The sequence below is a fragment of the Acartia tonsa genome, chromosome 15 (assembly GCF_053477335.1).
Source record: "Acartia tonsa isolate MP-2025a chromosome 15, ASM5347733v1, whole genome shotgun sequence".
Lineage (NCBI taxonomy): Eukaryota > Metazoa > Arthropoda > Copepoda > Calanoida > Acartiidae > Acartia > Acartia tonsa.
The window spans coordinates 16,543,106-16,569,725 of NC_137274.1; the positions used below are offsets into that span (position 1 = coordinate 16,543,106).

A 26,620-nucleotide genomic window follows, 5' to 3' on the forward strand; every position below is an offset into this window, starting at 1 on the left:
ATCTCTCTAACCACTGAACCATTTGAGTTCTTCATTTGGGAATTCATGCAGTTTTTGTTTAAATAACAAAAAGTGGTATGATTTAAGGCTATTTACTATCCAAGAGAGAGATATTTAGAGAGAGAGAAAGAGAAAGAGAAAGAGAGAGAGAAAGAGAGAGAGAGAGAGAGAGAGAGAGAGAGAGAGAGAGAGAGAGAGAGAGAGAGAGAGAGAGAGAGAGAGAGAGAGAGAGAGAGAGAGAGAGAGAGAGAGAGAGAGAGAGAGAGAGAGAGAGAGAGAGAGAGAGAGAGAGAGAGAGAGAGAGAGATTATGAGAGAGAGAGAAAGAGAGAGAATATGATATAAAGCGAAATTTAAAAAAAGTTTGAAGTCCTCAATGTTGTTAAGCCATCGAATAAGAGAGCTTTATTATAAAACTTTGGGGACCAGTGTAATAAACAGCCCACTGTCCCCTTCCTCCCTAATAATAATCACTCTGTTTTAACCTACTGAACCAACCAACGTATACAATGGTCGTGTAACTATGACTAACAACATATATAGGCTTTGGTGGTAATTTTGTTGTTCAAAAAATCCGTCAAATGCCGGGAGCGGGTTTCTCTGCAGCGTAATGTATATTTTTTTCCAGTATGGCTTTGAAACCGATCAATATGGTAGTATTGTATTTCATCCAGTTTTCTACGAATATAAAAATTAACATCTCGGGACTAAAAAAACTGATTTTAATCTTATTATTGTCCTTTTTTATATCCGCGGAAAGCTGTTTATAATATGATGCGATAAAAAAAAATTTCTAAAGATATTATAGATATAATAAATTTCTTATAATAAAGTAATTGGATGTCTGTCTGTTTGTTTGATTGTTTTTATGTTTGTACCGAAGGATCTTGCTAACCGCTGATCCTATATGATTCTCCTTTACAGGGTACCTTCTCATAGGTTTTAGATAATATAGGTTTTAAGTAATTAAACATTTCAATGTGTACTAAAACAATTTAGTTCTTTTTAAGATCAGCTTCAATAAAATATTAGGTTGGTTTTAGGCTATTTTATTTTAGATATAAAATTGTTATAAGTCCTATAACAACATTTGCTTATTCGTTAGTTAAACAACTTTGGGGACTTCAGTGAATTCTGATTTGTTGGTTGAATAAATTAAGTGTTTCAACCACCAATTTTAATCTATAAAACGAGTAATTTTGTTTTGAGATATACATAAATTTATCCGCCATTGTCTTATCTCTCTAGATCCTTGAATATTTTTAAATTAGTAAATTAAGGGGGAAAATGTTTACATTGCGCTGCACACAAACTTTGGAACATCTGCTTATTTCCCCCCCCTTTCTTTTCCTCCTTCCTTTCCGACTATATCCTACCCTTCCCCTCTCCCCAGTCACTGCTCTACCATTCTTCCCTCCCCCTTCTCCTGTCCCCTCCCCCTCTCATATCCGGTGGTCGATAATAACAATAATAAATGAATGAAAGATAAGACCATGGAAGTTAATTTGACTTTCCCCCTTCCCCTAAAGTACAATTTTTTGGGAGCGAAGAGACATTGGGCTGTTTAATATCCCCAAAGTTTTAATTGCGTTTTCTAATTAGCTGGCTCAACAACTTTGGGGACTTTTATTGATTGGTTGGTTCATTAAGTTGAGTGTTCAGACGTTAAAACCATTTCTTGTGATAATTTTGTGTATAATCATTGGGGATAAGCATCAATGTATCGGTCATTGTCTTATCCCTGTAGATAGGACCATGGAAGTTAATTTAACATCCACCCCCCCCCCTCAAAATGTTAATTTTTGGGGGGTAAATGGACATAGGGCTGTTTATTACACTAGTCTCCAAAGTTTTTTAATAATGTTGGCTTAACAACTTTGAGGACTTTTTGATTCATCAGAAGGGATAATTTTGAGCCCCATCATTGGGAATAAACATCAATTTATCGGCCATTGTCTTTTCCCTGTATATTCCTCCCCCCCCCCTTAAATGTTATTTTATGGGGAGGGGGGAAAAGGGGGGGGGGATTAATCACATAATATGAAGAAAGTTGGAAGTATTTGTGTGCATGTATGTCCACTAAGATCTTGTAAACAGTTATGGACCAGTAAAGGACAGAATTTTCAAGGGTACAATGACCTATAAATTGATGTACATCCCCAATGATGATACACAAATTTCCCCTTAGGTAGATTACAATAAGTGGTTGAAACGTTTGGACAAAATGAACCAACTAATCAAAATTCAAGAGAGAGAGGTAGAAAGAGAGAGAGTGAGTGAGAGAAAGAAAGAGAAAGAGAATGAGAGAGAAAGAGAGAGTGAATGAGAGAGAAAGAGAGAGTGAATGAGAGAGAAAGAGAGAGTGAATGAGAGAGAAAGAGAGAGTGAATGAGAGAGAAAGAGAGAGTGAATGAGAGAGAGTGAGAGAAAGAAAGAGAAAGAGAATGAGAGAGAAAGAGAGAGTGAATGAGAAAGAGAGAGAGAGAGAGAGTAAGTGAGTGAGTGAGTTAGAGACTTGTTATTAACTTACCAAAATTTGTTTCAAAAAAGTAAAAAAAATCAGCTTGTTTTAAATTGACGTACTGACTTTCTGGTAACGATTATAAAGTTGCTGCACTTTCTAAGTCGAACCCAACTGTTAAAGAAATGATCATGCAAAGTTTGAAAACGATAGGACAATTTTAAACAGTCCAAATTAATAAAAAAAAATCTAACTGTTAGGGAAGGACAATGATAAACAAAACTATCCCCGATGGTTGAAACATTTGGACACTCAACTTAATGGACCTACCAAAAACCAAGCAAAATTCATTTAAAGTCCTTATTCGTTGGCTTAATAACTTTGGGGACTTTAGAAAATTTTGATTAGTTGATTCATTAAGTTGAGTGTTCAAACATTTCCAAAACTAATTTTAATCTACAGAAGGGTAATCTTGTGTATCATCATTGGGGATTTACATCAATTTATCGGCCATTGTCTTATCCCTTTAGATCACTACACACACACACACACACACAATCTCTTAATAGTGGACTTGTGTTCAAACATTTCCACCACTAATTTTAATCTACAGAAAGGGTAAACTTGTATATCATCATTGGGGATGTACATCAATTTATCGGCCATTGTTTTATCCCTTTAGATCACTACACACACATACACTCAATAGTTGACTTGTGTTCAAACATTTCCTCCACTAATTTTAATCTTTATAAGGGGTAATCTTGTGTATCATCATTGGGGATGTACATCAATTTATCGGCCATTGTTTTATCCCTTTACGCACACATACACTTAATAGTTGACTTGAGTTTAAACATTTCCACCACTAATTTTAATCTACAGAAAGGGTAATCTTGTGTATCATCATTGGGGATGTACATCAATTTATCGGCCATTGTTTTATCCCTTTACGCACACATACACTTAATAGTTGACTTGAGTTTAAACATTTCCACCACTAATTTTAATCTACAGAAAGGGTAATCTTGTGTATCATCATTGGGGATGTACATCAATTTATCGGCCATTGTTTTATCCCTTTACGCACACATACACTTAATAGTTGACTTGAGTTCAAACATTTAAACCACTAATTTTAATCTACAGAAAGGGTAATCTTGTGTATTATCATTGGGGATGTACATCAATTTATCGGCCATTGTTTTATCCCTTTAGATCACATACACTCAAAAGTTGACTTGTGAATTACAATTTGAAAAGAAAACTTGTTGGGCCAAGAAAAAGTGAAATCTGAAGGTCACTCACTAGCAGCACCACTAGTCAGTTCTTTCTAGCTCATACGTGATCATGTTAACATTTAGTGTTGTGAGTATATATATATATATAATACAAAGTAGAATGATGTATGTACGTCCGTCTGTCTGTCCCTTAAGATCTCGGTAACCACTGAACCGATCGGATTCTACTCTTCAGGGAATATACCTACTGGTCCTGTGGTGGTTTAGGCTATTTTCTTGGTGGGTGGGATACCCCAAACCCCCCAAAAACCAAAAAAATCCCCCCGTCATTTTTCTATCTATATTAAGAGATATAAGTTTTCCGGAATTGTAATGTAGGGAGTAGATTTGAAATCTGCATCAAATTTTAAGGATTTTTTATAAAATTCGTTTTTTCTATAATTCTTTATCTAAAAGCGGAAATACAAATTAAGTTAATTAATTTTGGCATCTGTGATTGGTGGATTTAAAAAATCTGCGCTCTGATTGGATGTCGTACATCATTCAACCAATTAGAGCGCAGGTAGTTTAAAATCCACCTATCCTATTGGTCAAAATTAATTAACTTAAAATGTATTTTCGCTTTTAGATAAAGAATTTGACAAAAAACGAATTTTATAAAAAATCCTTAAAATTTGATGCAGATTTCAAATCTACTCCCTACATTAAAATTCCGGAAAACTTATATCTCTTAATCTATATATATATTATACATATATGCATAGCAATGCTAAAATATAATTAAAAATATCTTTCTGTCAGGCCGTCTGTATTTCTGTACAAAGTCTATCTATATATCTATCTATCTATCCCTCTATTAATGTATTTATCTATATATCTATCTATCTATCTATCTATCTATTATTGTATTTATCTATATATCTATCTATCTATCAATGTATTTATCTATATATCTCTCTATCTATCTATTAATGTATTTATCTATATATCTAACTATCTATCTATTATTGTATTTAACTACATATCTATCTATCTTTCTATCTATCTATTAATGTATTTATCTATATATCTATCTATCTATCTATTAATGTATGTATTTATCTATATATCTATCTATCTATTATTGTATTTATCTATATATATATATATATCTATCTATCTATTAATGTATTTATCTATATATATCTATCTATCTATTAATGTATTTATCTATCTATCTATCTATCTATCTATCTATCTATCTATCTATCTATCTATCTATCTATCTATCTATCTATCTATCTATCTATCTATATATCTATCTATATATCTATCTATCTATCAATCTATCTATCTATCTATCTATCTATCTATCTATCTATCTATCTATCTATCTATCTATCTATCTATCTATCTATCTATCTATCTATCTATCTATCTATCTATCTATCTATCTATCTATCTATCTATCTATCTATCTATCTATCTATATATCTATTTATATATCTATCTATCTATCTCTATTTATCTATGTATAAAAATATTTAAGGTTTGTTTGCTGCTATATGTTGGAGGATGCTTATCCAAAGCTATAGGTGAGATTTTATTGTTAGGGAGGGAGGGGAAATTGCGCTGTTTATTATACTAGACCCCAAAGTCTTATAACAACATTTTCTTATTTGTTGACTTAACAACCGTGGAGACTGTTATTGAATTTTGATTTTTTGGTTTATATAGTTGAGCGTCCTTATGTTTAAACTACTAATTGTAATCAACAGACGGGGTAATTTTGTGTATCATCTTTGGTGATGTACATCAATTTATCGGCCATTGTCTTATCCATTTAGATCTCTGTTTTAATGTGCTTTCTTTCAAATTATTCTTACTCCAAAATAAAATTATAAAATAAATTGTGTTTCGTTTTTGCCTAACCCATGTGGGTGGCCTTAACCCTGCAGGGCCCAAACCTACAAACTAACCCTCCAGGGCTGCCCTGCCTCTAAATATAACCTAACCTAAGGCAAAATTCTAATATGATTGCTTTTACCCCATTTAGATAAGCCCAAAATGTAATCCCTATATAAAAATAAATGAATATAATTTAGCTTCTAATAGGTCCTGGGAAGGTTCAAAACTATTTTGGGTGAGAGTTCCAATACCCTCCTAATATAAATTGTCCCTAGAAAAAAATTGTAAGAAATATTCTAAAGTGCCAACTAGTATTGGTGAAAACCGGTTCTAATCAAGCAAATAGTAATCATTTAGAAGCCATTCTGGAAATAATTTTTTGTAGTCTAAGGTGTACAGAAAATTGCCTAAATAAAAAAAAATCTTAAAAGAATGATAAACTTTTATTACATTTTTTGTTTAGACATTGAAGAAGATGAAAACGGATTAGAAAATGCTAACAGATATAATAATGTGGATCCGGGTAAGCAACTTTATTATTTAAATAAGAAACATTATTTTAAAAAGACAATCTTTTCTATATAATTAGGGTCGGTCCGTCCGTCGATCCATTTATCCGACTGTATATACAAATAGACTCTTAAAAGGTTTCTTCTAATTAATTACCAGCTTATATTAACAACAAAATTAATTCGGAAAAAAATCACAAAAACAATACATTATTTCAGCTGTCGTTGGGGGGGCAACACATCGTAAAATTGACGACCTCTCCATTTGCCCCTGAAATATTGTTCCAGATTTCTTTATACCTTATACCTGATTAAATACATATTTTTTAATTGTTTAGAAATAAGAAAAGCTGTATGCAATGGAAATATTTCTACTGAACTTGTTAACAAGTTTCTGGAGCCTAGAGCAAGAATACAAGAGAACAGTCTGTCTGGTAAATGTTTACATTATTTTCTCAACTTTTTAAAAACAAACTTGATAATTAACACTAAATGATTGGGGGGCGAGGGGGGGTAGTTCTGGATAGGGGCTGGACCATCAAGGGGTAAGCAATTAAAGGGTGTCAATAATTAAGCCTGAATAATTACCTTGCACAGTAAGGACTTCTCAGACAAAGGTCGTACAATCAAAGGGTTGGTTGTCTGATGGGTATTACTTAACCTAATACCCCTGGTGTTTGGACAAAAAAGGAGACATTTGGCTCCCCTTGGTTATACTGAGTTGTTGGACCATGGCGTAACATGTCATAGACAGTATCTCCACCCAGTTGACCTCTCAAAAGCAAGCTACTTTGAAAATACAAATAAACGCCCATTAAGAGGCATTGTCATGAAAAAGACTATTCGTCTATTGCAATTTTAATATTCCATAATCATTTTTTTTTAGTTTTTGGAGATTTAAACCTGACAAGTATAATTTGTGAAATTGAAGTAAATAATACAAAGGAATTAATCAAGCTCTTCTTACAATATGGAGCACATGTAAATGCTACAGATCCCAGAGGTTTGATATACTTTATTATATAAAAGTAACAGGATATATGTCGTTCTGTCTTGTGTTGTATGTATATCTATATTACAAAGTAGAAAGATGTCTGTCCGTCCGTCCCACTGTCTGTCTGTCTGTCCGTCTGTCCCTAAAGATCTTGGTAACCACTGAACCGATCGGATTACACCCTTCAGGGAATATACCTACTGGTCCTGTGGTGGTTTTAGGCTATTTTCTTTAGGGGTGGGACACCCCTAACCCCCCAAAAAACAAAAAAATCCCCCCTCCCCCTAATTTTTTTACGGATTTTTAATTTTGTGAGTTTGCCATTTATTTGCGAAAATTTGCGGCTGTGTAGGTAATAGAAGATGTAATTAAACCTCTTGGGGCAAAGCCCCTAAAGGCTAGGGGCGAAGCTGCTAGTATGTAATAATATATGATAATCTTGCTAACTGATGAATTAATATGGTTCTCCTCTACAATTAAGTTTCGCACAGGTCCAGGAAGGTTTATAACTATTTTTTTGGAAGGTTACCACTACCCTGCCAAGATAAATAACCCATAGAATGAAATGCTACTCTCTCAATTTTTTTTTTCAAATTTGTTGACCACTTTAGGGAAGCTTCACTTAGGTTTCACCAAGATTGTTTTAGGCTAATTTCTTATCAAATTAAATAGTGATGTTGTTTTCTCTACACTTTTGAATGTAGTCACTTAAATGCTAGGGGTGCAAACTCTATTATTAAATGCTAGAAATTTGTTTGAATTGTTACAATCCTCTATACTTATTGTCTTCTTTCTGTCCACTAAGATCTGGTGAATGGCTGGACCTATTGTCTTATAATTAAAAGGAATAATTAAGTGGATTTGTTAAATGCCAAACCCTCATAAAGGATTCAAACTCAGTTTGGACTACAGGTCTAGTCCTGCCTATAGTTATTTATTACATTTTATTATAGACAGTTTTCTGCAAATATAAAATGAAAATCATAGGATTTAAACCAGTTTTGTAAGCTTTCCTCGGATTTAAAATGACGCAGGCATGGGTAAAAAAAATGGTGTTAATCTAGAGATTGTAAATTTTTATATTTGTTGAAAGCTGGATATAATAGAATGCTAGACATAGTTTTTTTTTGTATAGATGAGAACCAGTTCTTATCCACCGGATACCAATCGGTTTTGAGAGAATATGAGAAATCATGTTAAAGATTGAAATATTTAGGAAAGACAAGTCTCCACTGGGCAAGTCAGAATGGTCATACTTCTGTAGTACAGCTTCTTCTGGATAGAGGATCTCTTATTGATAAGAAAGATAATCTTGGTATGTTTATTTTATCTATCTATCTATCCTTTATATTTTGCAATTACCTTGTAAGGAACCATTTCAATTCAAAGTTGAACAATGCATGTCCATATGTCTGTCTGTCTGAAGCTTAAGATCTTAGTACCTGATTAAACAACTGGACTCTACTCTTCAGAGAATAAAGCTGCTGGTCATGCTGTTGTTTTGGGATATTTTCTGGTAAGGGGAGGGGGGAGGAGTATGAAACCACCAACATATAGGCTAAAGTAATCATGTATACTCATTTTATATATAATATAACTCTACCATATATCTACTATGTATCTTTTATATCTACTCTATCTAGGACGGACCAGTCTTATATATGCAGCATGGAATGGAAACAAAGATACAGTGATAATACTTCTAGAACATGGAGCTAGTGTCAACCATACAGAAAAATCATTTGGTTAGTTATAATATTATTAAACTTTATTTAAATCTTAAGTTTATCTTAATCAAATAATCATATTTATCTATCTATACTGTATCTATCTAGCATTTTTGCTTGTTCTCTAATTCTATACTTTTTCACGCCAGAATAGAGAATAAAATTTTTACCTCAAATAACAATGAAGATTTTTATAGCTAAAGTTTCAGAAAGTAAAATAAAGTGTGAAATTTGTCTATTTGTCTTAATTCCATTTTTGTGCTCTTCTTAAAAAGGAATTTTAGAAAAAAAAGTAATTTGCACAAACTCACTAATCCAAATTTAAAAAACAGAGAATTATAGTTAAAAGTTTCATTTAACATTTACATTGACAGGCTTTAATTTTTTCTGATTAAGATATTAAAAATCAAACAGAAAATTATTATAAGAAAAATTTTTAACCATCCCAAAATAATAAATCTGAAAATGAAATAGAATAAAACCACCCTGAGACCTAAAGCTTCCCTAAAATGTAAACTCAATTGGTTCAGAAGTTTTTCAGATTTCAAACTGACCAAGCAATATTTGCTTGATTCACTTCACGATATTGAAGATTTTTTTATATATTTTGTTATGAAGCAGCAGTAGTTATTAATTTTTTAGATATTATGGTTGAGATATATTATACCTGTTAAAAGTTTTAAATTTCAGACAACAATAAGATTACTACTTTATATTGTAGACTAGCAGTTACGCCCCTAGAAGTCTCTAGGGGCAACTTTAGTTGAGGGAAAAAAGTAGACAACCCCCATATTCAATTTAAGTTTTAAAAAGAAAAATATTTCTTTTAAGGGGGGGTGGGCTAATTTCTTAATAGAATGGTGGAGATACCCTAACCATAAATAGTTAAAAACCTTCCCTGGACCTATGGGAAGCTTCACTGTAAAGGAGAACCATATAGGTTTAGTGGTTAGCAAGATCCTTTGCTTCAGACAGAAAGGCTTACTACTTTATATTGTAGATATCTATTATAGGGTTGGGCCGGATATCCGGTGTGGCCGGATATCCGGCCGGATATCCGGCCATTTTCAATATCCGGCCGGATACCGGATATTGAAACTATCCGGCCGGATATCCGGCAATTTAATCTTTTATATTTTACAACAAAAATCTCTGGTTTTTTTTATCTTAAATGGCTGAAATTTTCTTATTATTGAAGATAGAAGAACAATTTTTTCTGAATATGTTTATCTTTATGTAAGTTTTATATTAGAAATCTCAAAACATAAATTTTGGCAGTACTTGGCAGCTGCCAGCCGCAAACCGACGGTTTGCAGGTAAACGGCAACGGATTTTATGAAATTGTAATATGTCATGAAGATATATAAAAAAGCCTAAGTTTAAAATTTGAAATCTTCAAGTAAAAATTTGCGGTCACAGGAACCGTTTAAAGATTTCTGGAGACCTGTAGGTTCAGGACTTGCAGGATTATACCTGGAACCTGAAATCAACTTGAACACCTATATTACATATGAGGATGTACGACTATAGGATATTTTAGTATTAGATAACATGAAATGTTTTGTTTAAGTAAAAAAATATTTTTACTTTTACCTGAATGACCTTACCAGATTTGCTGGCATCCTGTGCCCGCCAGGAAGGAGATATTAAAAAAATTTCAACCCATATTTCAAAAGTCACTTAGTTATAGCCCTCTACCTTTTATACACAGAAAATGGGATAGAAAAAAACAGAGGGGGGGGGGGCAGGCATTCAACGCCACATCCCCGCCCATCCTCCAACCCTTAGGGGTTGATATTACAGATTGAGGGAAGTAATAGTTCATTAGATTTATTTGCTAAGAAGAAAGATCATTAATACTTACTTAATTTTTAAGTTTTAATCTTAATTTTATCCTATTATACAAAGTAGTAAGCTTTTTTTGTCTGTAGCGAAGGATCTCGCTAACCGCTGAACTGATATGTTCTCCTTTAGAGTGAAGCTTCTTATAGGTCCCAGGGTTTTCATTTTTATAAAAAAAAAGTCGTTGTAAGGTTTTAAATTATTTTTCTGAACTTTCATGTCCCTTCTAATATCCCTAGATACTAGGGACGCAACCGCTAGTATAATATAAACACTAGTTTATGAAGAAATTTTTTTTGCGGGTATAGTCCTCTTTGTGGCAACGACCCTTAAGGAGCGATTATTCGTATTTTCACAGTAGCTTTCCTCCTATTTCTAGCCCCTTGCGGGGGACTCTAACCTTGCGGGGCCAATTGCCTAACCCTGCGGGGCAAATCCTAACCAAATATAACCTAATCTAACCTAAAATAACCTATTAAAAGCAATTTTAAAAATACAACGAATCGCCCCTTGAGGTGCGTTGCCATAAAAGGGACTATATCCTTTTTTGATACTTTAATATGTAGTAATTTGGCCTGTTATCCGGCCGGATATCTGGTAATTTGGCCGGATAACCGGATATCCGGCATTTAAAATCAGCCGGATATCCGGTATCCGGTATCCGGCCAAAAAAATATCCGGCCCAACCCTTATCTAGTATATTTATGTCTAGGAATGACAAGTCTTATTGCTGCAGCACAGAATGGAAACAAAGATATCATAAAGATTTTATTAGAACATGGAGAGAATGTAAACCATGAAGATAAAAAAGGTTATTTACATAATTTTTATGTTATTATATTTACTTTATTGTTATACAAAGTAGATTAATGCCTGTCCATCAGTCTGTATGTAAGAAGATTGTGAATAGTTTTTTTTACCAAAGACAAAGCTTGTTAAATAAAAAGGGTAAAGCAGCAACAATTGGACAAATTTTAATATAATAGTAACTTTAGGGTATAGTCACTTTCGTGGCAACGTTTTGTTGTATTTTCACAGTAGCTTTTCCCCTTTTTTAGCCCCTGCGGGGCCAATAGCCTAACCCTGCAGGGCAATGACTTAACTAAACTTAACCTAATCTAATCTAAAATAACCTATAAAAACTAACGTGAAAATATGATGAAATGCACTTAAGAGGCATTGCCACTAAAAGAACTATAACCAAACTTTAAATGATAAATAGAAACTACAAAAAAAAAAAATGGGTAACCAAACCAAAATTTTTTAGTTTTCTAGCTTAACTAAAAATTGCTTAACCCTTACAGATTGGGGGGGGGGGGTCAATATTGACCCCCCCCTCTATTTTTTCAATGTCATTTTTTTGTAGGTAAGATAGAGAGTTGTGACTTCATGACTTTTTAAGTTTAGTAATTACACGTAGGCAAGAGTTGATTTTATTAGGATATCTGGTCTGTGTTGGTCGTGGTGTCCGGTCAAAGTCGGTTGGGTAGCACCAAAATTAAAAAAAATTCTAAATAAATCTTAATTTCTACATTATGACTTTGTATATAAGGTAGAAACCTAAAATTTTTTTGGTGAATATCAATGACCTTATGAGAAAAGTGGTGTTATGACCGTTTGACCGCACCCTGACCGACTTTATGACCAATTTTTGTCCGGCTTTTACAACAGACATATATCATGAATATCATGGCTTCTATTACAGCTAGAGACCTATAAATTTTTTTGGTATATCCTTGAGCAATAATAAACAGATAAAAATATTAATTGGCGCCGCCAACCGCCGTTTTACCGCCGTAACCGTTGAAAATGGCGGTTTCCGTTATTTTCCGTTTTTTGGCGATGATCAGAAAAAGTAATTTTTTGTTATGAAAAATAAAAGTTTGTTTTAAAATTTGGTCATCCTAGCTGCAAAATTGGCCGCTCTACAGCTGTTTTAAAATTTAGCAGCTGGCCGCTAAAAAGCGGCTAAGGAGCGGCCTGACCGCTATGTCTAGAAAAAGTAATTTTCTCTAAAAATACACATGAACCACCAGAAAAAATTTTTACGTCTTTATCTGTAACAGAAGCCGAGATAGAGGGAGGGGTCAATATGACCCCCCCCCCAATCTATTAAGGTGGGAATATGGGCCCGAACTGTAAGGGTTAAATAGAGGTCACAGAAGGTGGGCATTTTATAAAATGTTTTTTTAAAACATAAAAAATACTTATTAAACTAGAAAAGAAAAGAACTGGAAAAATGAAAAAAAAATTTGAAACTCCACAGTACCTGTACCTGTAAGAGACAGAATATATAATGTGTATTTAGTATTTTTATATCTAGGAAAGACCACTCTTATGTATGCAGCAGAGAATGGAAATACAGATATAGTGAAGACACTTCTAGAACATGGAGCTGATGTCAACCATGAAGATAAAAGAGGTTAGATTCATCATATCATTTAAACAATTTATCTATCTTTAGTCTAGTTCACAAAAGACATAAGTCACCCTCTGAAAGTTTTGAAAGTTGACCTAAAGAAGCTCTAGGTTGATCGATTTTATAAAGGCATTTGTTAGTTGAACTTGTTTAGGTTTACCTACAGAATAAATCGGTCGACCTCTATAAGTAGTTTGTGAACTGTGCTTTTATCTATTTATTCATCTCTATATTCATCTCTGTGTATGTATCTACTCTGAAACACAGAATATATATTCTCGTATTCATTCGAATCTGGTGGATTGGAACCAGTTCTCATCCATACGAAAAAACTATGTCTAGCATCGTATTATAAACTGCTTTCTACGAATATAAAAATGTACAATAATAAAATTAAAACCAGTTTCTCAGCCCTTGCCTTTGGCACCTCGGGGCTAAAAAAACTGGTTTAAATCTTTTAATTGTACATTCTATATTTGCGAAAAGCGGTTTATAATACGATGAAAGAAATATATAATATATCTATATCTAGGAACTACTAGTCTGATGTATGCAGCAGAAAATGGACACACAGACATAGTGAAGACACTTCTAGAACATGTTGATGATGTCAACATTAAAGATAATAAGTTTGGTTAGTAATGAATGTTCTTAAACTGAATTTAAATCTCTAGTGTATTTTATACACCTCTAATATCTGTAATTATATCTCTGTGTGTGTTTATAACTTAACTCTAAACTGAAGAATATTTATTACCTTTTACCTAATTGGGAGATTCTCTTTTGATTTCAAATGATCATCTAGAGAACCAAAAAGCATCATCTGCTTGTAAAGGGATGTGATACTCTAACACCCATTGGTGGATATAAGGTTAAGTAACATCCAACAGACAAACCACTCTTTATTTACATGACCTTTGTCTGAGAAGTCCTAACTGTACATGGTAATGAGTTGTGACTGTTTATGGGCCAAGGCATTCCCCCTTCTTGAACCAATTTTAATTTCACACCTGACATAGGAGCAGTAGGAACCATTTTAAAAATCTTTATTTATGACACAGTGTCAGGCTGATTTGATAATGTTTCTAATATATATCTAGGATTGACAAGCGTATGTATTATAAGCAAAGAACCAAGTACAGAACAAGTTAACATAGGAAGGACCAGTCTTATGAAGGCAGCAATGAATGGACACACAGAAATAGTGAAGATTCTTCTAGAACATGAGGCTGACGTTAACGCTACAGATAATGATGGTTTGTTACACAATAATAATATTATAATACTATATTTACATGTTCAGTATACTTCATAACACAATCTATCTATTGCTCTGTTGTATAACAATATTAAGAACTACAGAAATTTTAAATATAACATATTTATATCTAGGAAGGACCAGTCTTATGTATGCTGCAGGCAATGGACATGCAGAAACAGTCAGGATACTTCTACAAAATAAAGCTGATGTTCAACACAAAGATAAATTAAGTTAGTTACATAACATTATTATAATAAATTCATACAGATCTTATATTTTCATTAAACAATCTATATCTATCTAATTATACTATTATTATACTAAAGTAACAGGATGTTTGTGTGTTTGTACTGAAGTATCTTGCTAACCGCTGAACTGATTGGGTTCTCCTTAGGGTAGTTTTTCATAGATACTGGGAAGGTTTATAACTATTTTGAAGGAGGATACCACGACCCTCCCAAGAGAAATTACAATAAATCAAAATTTTTTTTTTCCTCAAATGGAGACTCCTACGTAACATTGCAAAGTATCTAGCAATTTGATAGAGACTCCATCGCAGCATTGCAAGGTATCTTTTTTTAAACCAAACATTTAAAGTGCCACTAGAGGCTTCTAGGGGCGTAGCCGCTAGTTCTACTATAAACTACAGAATTTCTGATATACTTTTATTTAGGAGGTAACAGTCTTATGCATGCAGCAGGCAAACAATTTACACAACAAATCAACAAGAGAAAACTTGTATATGGTTAGTTATTATATTTTAATCTTTAGTATATATTCAATGAAAATATATGTATATCTCTCTGTGTATCTCTGTGTAATACTATACAATATCCTTGGGTATTTGAGTATTGCATCCCATTATAAGTGAATGATGCTCTGGATTCTCTAGATGATCACTTGAAATTGATAAGAATCCCACCTTATGAAAATACTCTAAATGAAGATGTGTAATGTACTTATTATTTAATAAAATTACCTCCTAAGGGCGGGACTCTCCTTCAATTTAAGTAATCATCTAGAGAATTCAGAGCATCATCCAGGTGTAATGGGATGTGATACTCTAACACCCAAGGATATTAGGTTAAGTAACATCCATCATACAACCAATCCTTTGATTGAATTACCTTTGTTTTAGAAGTCCTAACTGTGCATGGTAGTGAGTTGCGCTTGTTTTATGGGCCAAGGCATTCCCCCTACTCTTACTATTTATGTTGTGCACCTGACATAGTAACAGTAGGAACCATTTTTAGACACTTTAGTTATGATGTGGTGTCATCCTGAAATTTAACCTATAACCTCCCTGTCGATGAACGGATTGAGCCACAATCGCGGGTTATTTAATGTGTTTACTTCTAGGAGAGACTAGTCTTATGAAGGCAGCTGAAAATATAAGCACAGATATAGTGAAAATTCTAATAGAACATGGAGCTACTGTTAACGATAGAGATATTAAAGGTTAGTTACACAATATTAATAATACATAATATAAATATAATTATATATTTAGTATTTTTCACAAATCAATCTATCCATACATCTATCTATTTATCCATTTATATATCTGTCTCAGTATATTTATAACTCTACTCTGTATTACATAATATATTTAATATATTTATATCTAGAAAGGACCAGTCTCATATATGCAGCAATGAATGGAAACACAGAAACTGTGAAGATACTTCTAGAACATGGAGCTAAAAATAAAATCAACCATCCAGACTATTTTGGACTATCTATATACCTAGATACAAAAGATACTGGATATTCTCTGAACAAATCAGGTTCTCCTTTGAAGGGTAGCTTCTCATGGGTCTTGTGAAGGTTTATAACTATTTTGGGGGAGGGGACCACTACCCTTCCAAGATAAATCGCCCCTAGAAAATTTATCCCCCGCCCACCATAATAAATAATTTAATTTACAAACAACTAAAATTTAAAATGGGGGGTAAATTAGAGAATTAGGTTAGTTATCATATTCAAGGCCTCTAGGGGCGTAGCCGCTAGCATTGAGATAACTCAGATGTGGCTTTCACACCTGAAAATATTACAGGGTGCTAGTCTAATGTATCTTTTTAAATTTTGAAAAAAGTAAAATTAAAGGTGCCAAATTTTGAGGGGGGAAAATACCTCTTTACCCCCACACTTGGAATATGAGAGTGCAACCTTTTGGCCAATATCAAAGCTATTGGACAAAACTAGGGTTGGGCCGGATACTTTTTTGGCCAGATACTGGATACCGGATATCTGGCCAATGTTTGATATCTGGCAAATTACTGGATATCAAGCAGGATAACCTGATATCCAGCATTTAAAATCAGCCTGATATCCAGTATCTGGATAGTTTCAATATCTGGTATCTGGCTGGATATAGAAATTGTCTGGATATCTGGCCCAACCCTAGACAAAACACATGTCATGAAAGTTATAAAGTTTTGAAATGTTATAATTATTACATATTTAGTATTTTTCAAGAAAAAATCCATCTTTTTGTATTTATATAATAAATAATAATAATTAATATATTTATATCTAGATAGGACTAGTCTTATGTATGCAGCACAAAATGGATACACAGAAATAGTGAAGATACTTCTAGAACATGGAGCTGATATCAGCACTAAAGATGTTTATGGTAAGTCACATAGGATTACATCTTTAATTAATATTTTTACATTATTCATACACTTTCTTTATCTATTTAATTTTATATCCATTAATCGAATACTTTTTTTTATCTATATTTTTATCATTTGCTGTAATAACTATCAATCTATCACTATACATTGCTCTCTGTGTATCTATAATTCTACTCTGAACTTGATAATCTATTATACATCTAATACATCTATATCTAGGAAAGACAAGTCTTATGGTTGCATCAGAGAATGGAAACACAGATATAGTGAAGATACTTCTAGATCACAAAGCTGATGATAACAAAAAAGTCATAAATGAAAAAGTAATGCACTTTCTGTTAATAATCTTTATATGCTAAAGTCAACCTACCGTAAAAATAACTGCCACTTTCCCCCAAAGTGCCTATTAAGCAATGAAAATATGCTCTCTTACTTTTTTATAGAATAAAAATAAAGGTGGGGGAGGGATAGTTGTTTTGTTTTTTGTTGCAGTTAGGTTAGGCCATATAGGGACCATGGTATCACTGTAGGAATAGGCACCACAGGGTCACAGGCCCTAGCTGGGTTTAGGATAGGGTTGGGCCTGATACATTTTTGGCAAGATACCGGTTACCAGGTATCCAGATGATTTCTAATGCTGGATATCCAGTATCTGGCTAGATATCTGGCCAATGCAGGAAATCCAATGAATAACTGGATAACTGTATATCTGGCATTAGAAATCAGCTGGATATCCAACATGATATTGAGTCGAAACCCTAGTTTAGGCATAGGGAAAAAAAGACCTAGTCCCTTACCTTTGATTTATTTGTAAAATGATAAGGTGGGATTTCTGTGATCTGCAGTCACTTTGAGGTTAGTCAACCTTTCCACAACAACGATGCACCCCTAGAGTTCTTGAAAAGAAATATGTTTATTTTAAACCACAATTACTTTAGGACGATGCTAATTACAATCAAACCTGCATTGCTAGCAACAACAAAAGATGTGTTTTCCCTTTCATCTTTGGAAAGGTAAGATGATATTTCTATAAAACTTTGGTTGTCAGTATAATTTAAAGTCCAATGTCCCCACCCTTTCTGGGTTGAATAAACTTTCATTGTTGGAACTTTTTGTATATAGGATATAATAATAAAATCTTTTTTTATTTACACATTATGTGATATAGATCTGTAAGAAAAGTGCAATAAAGCATAAATTGCAGAAAGTATATGAGCTTTTAAAAAAAAGGGGATATTACTAACCCAGAGAGACAGACCATCAGATGATTATGATGACTCTAGGGGGCTTGGTGTTGCTTCGGGTTGTAGACCCCTCCACACACCTTGAAACATTTTCCACTTATGATTGCGGTGTAAAGCATCCATTTGCCCATCAGACAACCAACCCTATTTGATTGCACAACCTTTTTCTGAGAAGTCCTAACTGTGCATGGTAATGAGTTGCGCCTGTTTTGGGCTAAGGCATTCCCCCTACTCTAACTATTATGGTTGTGCACCTGACATAGTAGCAGTAGGAACCATTTTTAACATCTTTAGTTCTGAGGCGGTGTTAAGCCAAGACTCTAACCTATCACCTTCCCGATGGCGAGGCTACGTGTTGAGCCACAGTCGCGGGTTACCATCAGATGATACTTGAAGTGTAGCCCTGCTAATAAAATCAACATTTATCATTTCAAATAATTCTAATTTTAGGTGTATACCTCCTGCACAACTGATGATGATCCTGATAATAAACCATGGTGCTCCACTCTCACTGATGAAAATGTAATAATAGTTATTTCTTGTATTCATTCAAATCCGGTGGATAGTAACCAGTTCTCATCCATACGAAAAAAACTATGTCTTGCATCGTATTAAATCCAGCTTTCTATGAAGATAAAAATGTACAATCATAAGATTAAAACCATTTTTCTACAAATATAAGAGGGACTGAAGACCTGAGCTAACAAAACTGTTATTCTTTTTATGATTTTTATTTGATATTTGTTGAAAGCTGTCTGTAATATAATGCTATACATGATTTTTCAGTATGGTTGAGAACCAGTTTTAATCCATTGGATATTAATCGTTTTTAAAGCTATAATGTAGATACAATGATTATAAGGTCTATAAGTAGTATAGCAACAAGAAGCTAAATTATCCCTTACAAGAAAGAAATATCATCCAGTTTCTTTTGTATATTGATCTAAATGAAGTAGGGGAGGGGAAGTAGTATTTTTTCTCCTATACCCAACCCATACTGGGCCTAAACCTGCGGTAACCTAACCCAGTTCAGCTACCCAATACCCAATATAACCTAACCTAACATGAAAGTGATAAACACACAAACAAAAACTACTACCAATTTATCTTATCCTTATAATAAAGTAACAGGATGTCTCTGTGTTTGTGTGTCTGTTTGTACTGAAGGATTTCGCAAGGTTCTCCTTGACAGGGTACCTTCTCATAGGTCCCGGGAGGGTTTATAACTATTTTCTTGGGGAGTGGGGCACCCCACCCCCCCAAAAAAAAAATTCCACCCCCAAAAATTTTTTTTTACTTTTTCTTTTAAAATCTAAAATAAGAAATTGGGTTATCAATTTGACTTCTCCCTCCTCCCTAGAGGCCTCTAGGGGCGTATCCGCTATTAAAATATAAAGGGAAAGGGTGATATAATTGCTCAACTATGTACTTTGTGTGAAAGCGCCAAATATATCTTTAATTTATAAAAAATGCTCTAATATTTTTTTTTATTTCTAGGGAAACCATGTGGAAGGAGTAGGAGAATGGGGACACTGCCCAAGGTAAACTAAATCAACAAAAGTAGCTGTTGTTAGGGACCAATGGGTTGTTTTAACTTATGCCATGTCATATGCGCAACATTAATAGTAAGAGTTGGGAGAATGTGTTGGCCCAAGACAGGCAAAGTTCATTACCATGCACAGTTAGGACTTCTAGATAAGGATTGAGACCCTATTACCACACCCCACCCCAAGGCTTATTAGGTTAGAAAAAAAAACATGAAAACGGTTTTCATTTGGACCTTTTGGTGAATTCACCATTTTGCATTGTCTAAATTTTTATATTACTTTTGGTGATCATATTTTACTTTTATCTTTGAAGCACCAACACCTAAACCTTTATTTTCTTATTTGTCTTTCATATTTATCAGGCAATTTCATTCACATTCGAGTAGAATAGACAGATATTGGAGCTTTCTAAAAATGTCTCTTACTTTTTCTAGCTCTAATACATTTTCAATTTCTTATTTGTGTAAAATCATATTTTACACAGCAAAAATGTGAAATGCAAAATAAGATATTTTATAGAAAAGTATAAGTATCTTCATATAAATCTCTCTAATATTACTTTAAATTATCTACATTCAATGGACAATCTAAATGTGTACTTTTTAGACATTTTTTTTTTTAAAGGCTATTATGAATATTGTCATCCTTATTTATGTTTTTAGTTCTTGTTTGGAGAACATTAGCTCAGGTTCTAGTGCTGCAGGACAGATGACAATAGAAAATCCAGGTAATTCCACAGAGAGAGTAGACAATGGGCTGTTCATTACAGTAGTCCCCAGAGTTTTATAATAGCATTTTCACATATGTTGGCTGAACATCTTTGAGGACTACACTCAACAGTGAATTCTGATTGGTTGAATCAGAGTGTCCAAACGTTTTAACCATTAATTGTAGTCTACAGAAGTGTAATTTTATATATTATCATTGGGAATGTACATCAGTATATCAACCATTGTCTTATCTCTTTAGATCCCAGGGTAATTGACATTTACTCTTTTAGTATATTTTATCAGAGATCTAAATGGACAAGACAATGGCCAATAAAACCTCAATGTTAATTCACAAAATTATCCTTCTGTAGATTGCATTTGATAGATCTTACTTACTTTGGAAAAACTGTCAGACCAAATTTTAAAATTAATTCTGTGAAGAAAGATATCAAAGATTAAATTTTTTGTTTTGAAAATATCATATTCTATTTTTAATATTACAGTTTAGCAAAAACACAACAATTAAATAAATGAAAAAAACATTTCATCATTTGATTCAAGAATAGTTATTTCTCTCAGCGTATTATAAACTGCTTTCCGCGGATATAGAATGTACAATTATAAGAATATAAACCAGTTTTTTTAGCCCCGAAATGCCAAAGTCACGGGCTAAAAAAACTGGCTTTAATCTTATGATTGTACATTTTTATATTCGTAGAAAGCTGGATATAATACGATGCAAGACATAGTTTTTTCGTATGGATGAGAACCGGTTCCTATCCACCGGATTCGAATGAATAAGAGAAATTATTAGCTAACATCACCTTTTGACAACCTGTTACTTTCTGTATTAGGTCAGCTGATCAAATGAAAAACAGTCAATACAAATTTTACATCTATTACTTCTTAATTACATTATTTCATACAAACTATTCTAAATTGTCAGATCAAGGAAAGAAAATGAAAAAGTGGGTTTTGCGTATTTTTACAGTAGCTTTTCTCTTATTTCCAGCCTTGTGGGGGGATATGACCATGCGGGGATAATTACCTAACCTTACCTAAAACAACCTATCAAAAGCTACTGTGAAAATACGACGAAAAGAAACCTGCTACTTCGTTTTCTTTCCATGATCCAAATTATTAATTGATAATTTTCTATTTCATATAACTTTCTTAAAGGACGCCTGCAAGAAATACAACGCTTTAACTGCTAAAAGACTGCCACAAGTAGACCCAATACCCCAAATTATAAGCATTTTATGCATTTTAGCATTTTATGTACAATGAAATTTTTGAAAGATTTCCAATGCTTATAAAAGAAAAAACAATATTGAATTACATCGCCTAGACACAAAATTATAACCTTATCTTTGTCAGAAACTTAGATTGCCAGTAACTGATTACATTTTTACAATAAAAACACCACATTTCATAGTCAAAATCTATGAAAAAAATTCGATTTAGATTGCATTTTTAAACGAAAATCAAAGCGGAAACAAAGAGGGAAACTAATACAATCTCAGCTGTGATTGGTTGTTAAGCTGATACAGCCTTCTGATTGGCTACAGTACACTTGGTACGACACAAGTTAAACTTAATTTTTTTTAATGATTTTGACTATAAAAATGGGTATTTTTATTGTAAAAATATAATTAGTTACTGGAAACCTAAATTTATGACAAAAATAAGCTTATAATTTTGTTTCTAGGCTACGTAGTTTAATTTCAAAGTTTTTAACATGAGCATTGCAATTCTTTCATTGTACATAAAATGTCATTTTAAAATGCCTAGAACTTTTTTGTTATAGAAGCTGAAGGCTTCAAATTTGGGGTATTTGGTCTACTTGTAACAGTCTTTCAGCAGTTAAAGCGTGGTATTTCTTGCAGGCTTCCTTTAACAAATATCATTTTCGTTTTTTTAAAATTCGCAGACCTAATTTCTGAAATGTTTCACAAACCACAATTTATTGGTACAGTATACGTAATGAAAAATTACCGGTCTTTAAAATGATCTAGCCCCCCCCTGTAATGAAGTTGTAACCCTATTTTTTGTTTGTGTGATCTTTATATACATGTATAATGGTGTTTGTTGCGGTAAATTAGATCAAAGAACATTTTCCGACATTCAGCAGGCTATAAAAGAAGAAATTCAAAATGAAAAAATTCATACCCTTATTTTTTAAAGTAAATTTTACGTAAGCCCAAAAATCACATAGTAAAATTGAAATAAGCATAGGGGTTGTGTCAAGTTTTATCTTCAGCATAAAATTCTGCTTCCATAGACTTCCTAGCTCTCATACAAGTCATTTGAGCCAAAAAAGTATGTATCAAGACCTTAAAATCTATGATTTTTCGGCTTAACCAAAATTCAATTAAAATACATTAGGGTCAGAATTTTTTCATTTTGAATATTTTCTTTCATAGCCTGCTGAATGTCGGAAAATGTTCTTTGATCTAATTTACCGCAACAAACACCATTATACATGTATATAAAGACCACACAAACAAAAAATAGGGTTACAACTTCATTACAGGGGGGGCTAGACCATTTTAAAAACCGTTCATTATTCGTAATGTATACTGTATGTACTTTATAGCATTTTTAAGAAAAAACGAAACACGAAACCTATTTAGATTTGAAATACATATATAGGTTAAAATATCATTGTTCTTTTAGGTGAATTAGTGAATCTAAGCAATTTTTTCTTCCGTTCTCCCCGCCCCTCGGAAACTAACTGCCCATATTAAAGGTTAAAAATTTTTAATTAATTGATATAAATGTTTAAACACAAATAGATTGATAGATTGATAGATAGATTGATAGATTGATAGATTGATAGATAGATTGACAGATTGATAGATAGATTGATAGATTGATAGATTGATAGATTGATAGATTGATAGATTGATAGATTGATAGATTGATAGATTGATAGATTGATAGATTGATAGATTGATAGATTGATAGATTGATAGATTGATAGATTGATAGATTGATAGATTGATAGATTGATAGATTGATAGATAGATTGATAGATAGATTAATAGATAGTTTGATAGATAGATTGATAGATAGATTGATAGATAGATTGATAGATAGATTGATAGATAGATTGATAGATAGATTGATAGATAGATTGATAGATAGATTGATAGATAGATTAATAGATACATTGATAGTAGACTATAAAAGTTGGAAAGATTTTTAATCAATATAATAGATTTGAAATCTGCATAAAATTTTAAGGATTTTTTATAAAATTAGTTTTTTATATAATTCTTTATTTAAAGGCGCAAATACAAATTAAGTTAAATATTTTTGAGATCTGTGATTGGTGGATTGAAAACTATCTGCGCTCTGATTGGAGAAGCTTAAGTGACGTACATCATTCAACCAATTAGAGCGTAGGTAGTTTCCAATCCAGCTATCCTATTGGTCAAAATTTATTAACTTAAATCGTATTTGCGCCTTTAAATAAAGAATTATATTAAAAACGAATTTTATAAAAAATCCTTAAAATTTTATGCAGATTTCAAATCTATTATATTGATTAAAAATCTTTCCAACTTTTATAGTCTAATTGATAGATATATTGAAAGATATTTTGATTGAGAGATAAATTGTTAGATATATTGATAGATAGATTGAACGATAGATTTATAGATAGATAGATAGATAGATAGATTTATAGATAGATTGATAGATAGATAGATAGAATTAATGTAACCATTATTTCAGACAGAGCAGCTATTTTTGGTGAACAGAATCTCTTTCAATATTTTACCATTGTTCTAAAAATTAGATAATATGAAATCATGTTTTTAAAATAAAAATATTAGATTTTTTTTCTAGAAATTTTATTTTTACATTTTTAGGATTTGATTATAGAGTTGCTTCGCTTATACATTATACTTTGTTGTCCCAGGAATCTTTAAACCAAAAATCAGAACATTCGGATAATTAGATCACATAAAACCTTGTTGTTAAAAAAGTAGAAAAATCATCATGTTTAAAATGGACATACGGACATTCTTGTAATGATTATAGAGTTGCTACGCTTTCTAAATCGTGCCTAACTACTACAGGAATCACCTTAACAAAATCGATAGGATAATTCTAACATGCCTAAATCCACATAAAAAGCTATGCGTTACAGACGTACGGACGGACCGACCCTAATTATAGAAAAGCTTCGCTTTTAAAAAGTGATGAAAGTATCCAAATTAGCGTTACATTAACAATATAACAACATTTTAAAACAAGCTAAATTAATAAAATTTTATGTAATAAAATCACGCAACCTTTAACATACCAAAAAAATGTAAAACAAAAAATAAAGTTTTCAGTATAGAAATTAATGTTAATTTTTGTAACATTATATAAAAGTAATAGGATGTCTATGTCTGTATCAAAGGATCTGGCTCACCACTGAACCGATAAGGTTCTCCTTTACATCTTCTTATAGGTTCAGAATAATTATTTCTTTCATCGTATTATAAACAGCTTTCCGCGGATATAGAATGTACAATCATGAGATTAAAACCAGTTTTTAGCCCTGAGGTGCCGAAGGCACGGGCAAAAAAAACTGTTTTTAATCTTATGATTGTAGATTTTTATTTTCGTAGAAAGCTGGATATAATACGATGCTAGCCATAGTTTTTTTCGCATGGATGATAACCGGTTTCTATCCACCGGATTCGAATGAATACGAGAAAAGGTTTATAACGATTTTTTTTGGGGTGGGGAGGGTCCTTCCCTTTCTTTATAATTAAAATTTAAGATCGTCTTCCTAAGTGCCCCTATAGGCCTCTAGTGGCGTGGCCGCTGGTTCTACCAAACATTTATTTATAGAAAGAAATCTAGAAGTTTGGATACATCAAGGAAGATAGCAAAACCGGTATAAGTACCCAAAGTTTTCACTTTAAGTGTGCATAACTGGGGGTGTATCCATCCCTTAGCAAAATTAATGGGGGGGGGGGGGGGTGAACACGTACACTTAACACCTCACTGATAAACCCTCCAAAAAATCAGCCAAGAAGGGTCAAGAAGGTCATTCCCCCACCCCCCTTAAATTGTACAAGATTTACCATTGATCTAAACGGATAAGACAATGGCCGATAAATTGATGTACATTGTACATCCCTAAAACGATAATGATACACAAAATTACCCCTTGTGTAGGCTACAATTAGCTGTTGGAACGATTGGTTTGAACGTAAGAACACTCAACTTATTTAACCAACCAATCAAAATTCACGAAAGTCCCAAAAGTGGTTAAGAAAACTTTATCATGAAACTTTGGGGACCAGTGTAATACACAGACCATTATCCCCTTTCTCTCTAAGTAATAAAAAAAAAATTCGAGTTTCGCGCGTTAATCAAAGTTCGCTTGTTTGACTTTTTAGTGTTGCTTTTGTAGGCCGATGGAAACCTTTGGATGCCATCCCCCCCCCCTGCTCCCAACCTCCCTAGACTTAATTTAATTTTCTGTCAAAATGTTTGGGTGCTTCGCGGACCATTCTAGCAAGTCCCTCTGCATGGCTCAATAACTTTTCCAGTAGGGATTCAGCACTACTCATAAATAATGCATTTCATCGTATTACAGACAATTTTCCACGAATAATAATATATAATTCATAATCTAGTTCGGGCCAAAAACTGTACAAGACCTGTGAGAAGCTTCGAAGATGAAGAAAGTCCCTCAACAAAAATTCTGACGTCATAAAAATCATGGATAAGGAGAGGAGTAGTGGAAAAGAAAACCTCTAAAAAAGAGATGAATAAACCGTCATTTTTAGGGTGTCACATGCTTTTTTTGAGAGAGACTTTCTACGTCTTTGAAGCTTCTCTAAAATAGCAAACATAATCAGTTCATTGGCTAACAACATCTTTACTGAGAAACAAAATAACTTACTACTTTATATTAAACTACTAGCGGCTACGCCCCTAGAGGCTTCTAGAGGTCCTTGAGTGGGGGGGGGGGGGGAGGACGTCGACTCCTCCACTTTAATTGGTAATTTCAGAAATAAAAAGTAAAACAATTCTAGGGGCGATTTATTTTAGGAGGGTGGTGGTACCCTCCCAAAAAATAGTTTTAGCCCTTTCTAGGATCTATAAGAAGCTACCCTGTAAAGGAG

General features: G+C 33.0%; 1 protein-coding gene across 1 annotated transcript; it reads left to right on the forward strand.

Moving 5' to 3' along the window:
• Positions 1–3,788: 3,788 nt before the first annotated feature.
• LOC145306797 (uncharacterized) lies at positions 3,789–24,328 on the forward strand. Its single transcript, XM_080149096.1, has 23 exons — positions 3,789–3,828; positions 5,230–5,275; positions 6,052–6,111; positions 6,436–6,531; positions 6,984–7,100; positions 8,308–8,406; positions 8,735–8,836; positions 11,373–11,471; positions 12,984–13,082; positions 13,612–13,713; positions 14,180–14,335; positions 14,472–14,570; positions 15,014–15,085; positions 15,700–15,798; positions 15,969–16,127; positions 16,880–16,978; positions 17,202–17,305; positions 17,921–17,995; positions 18,677–18,748; positions 19,724–19,767; positions 20,436–20,500; positions 23,160–23,232; positions 24,222–24,328. The coding sequence occupies exons 1-22, from the start codon at positions 3,811–3,813 to the stop codon at positions 23,228–23,230; spliced, it is 1,953 nt and encodes a 650-aa protein (XP_080005222.1). The 5' UTR covers positions 3,789–3,810; the 3' UTR covers positions 23,231–23,232; positions 24,222–24,328.
• Positions 24,329–26,620: the final 2,292 nt, after the last annotated feature.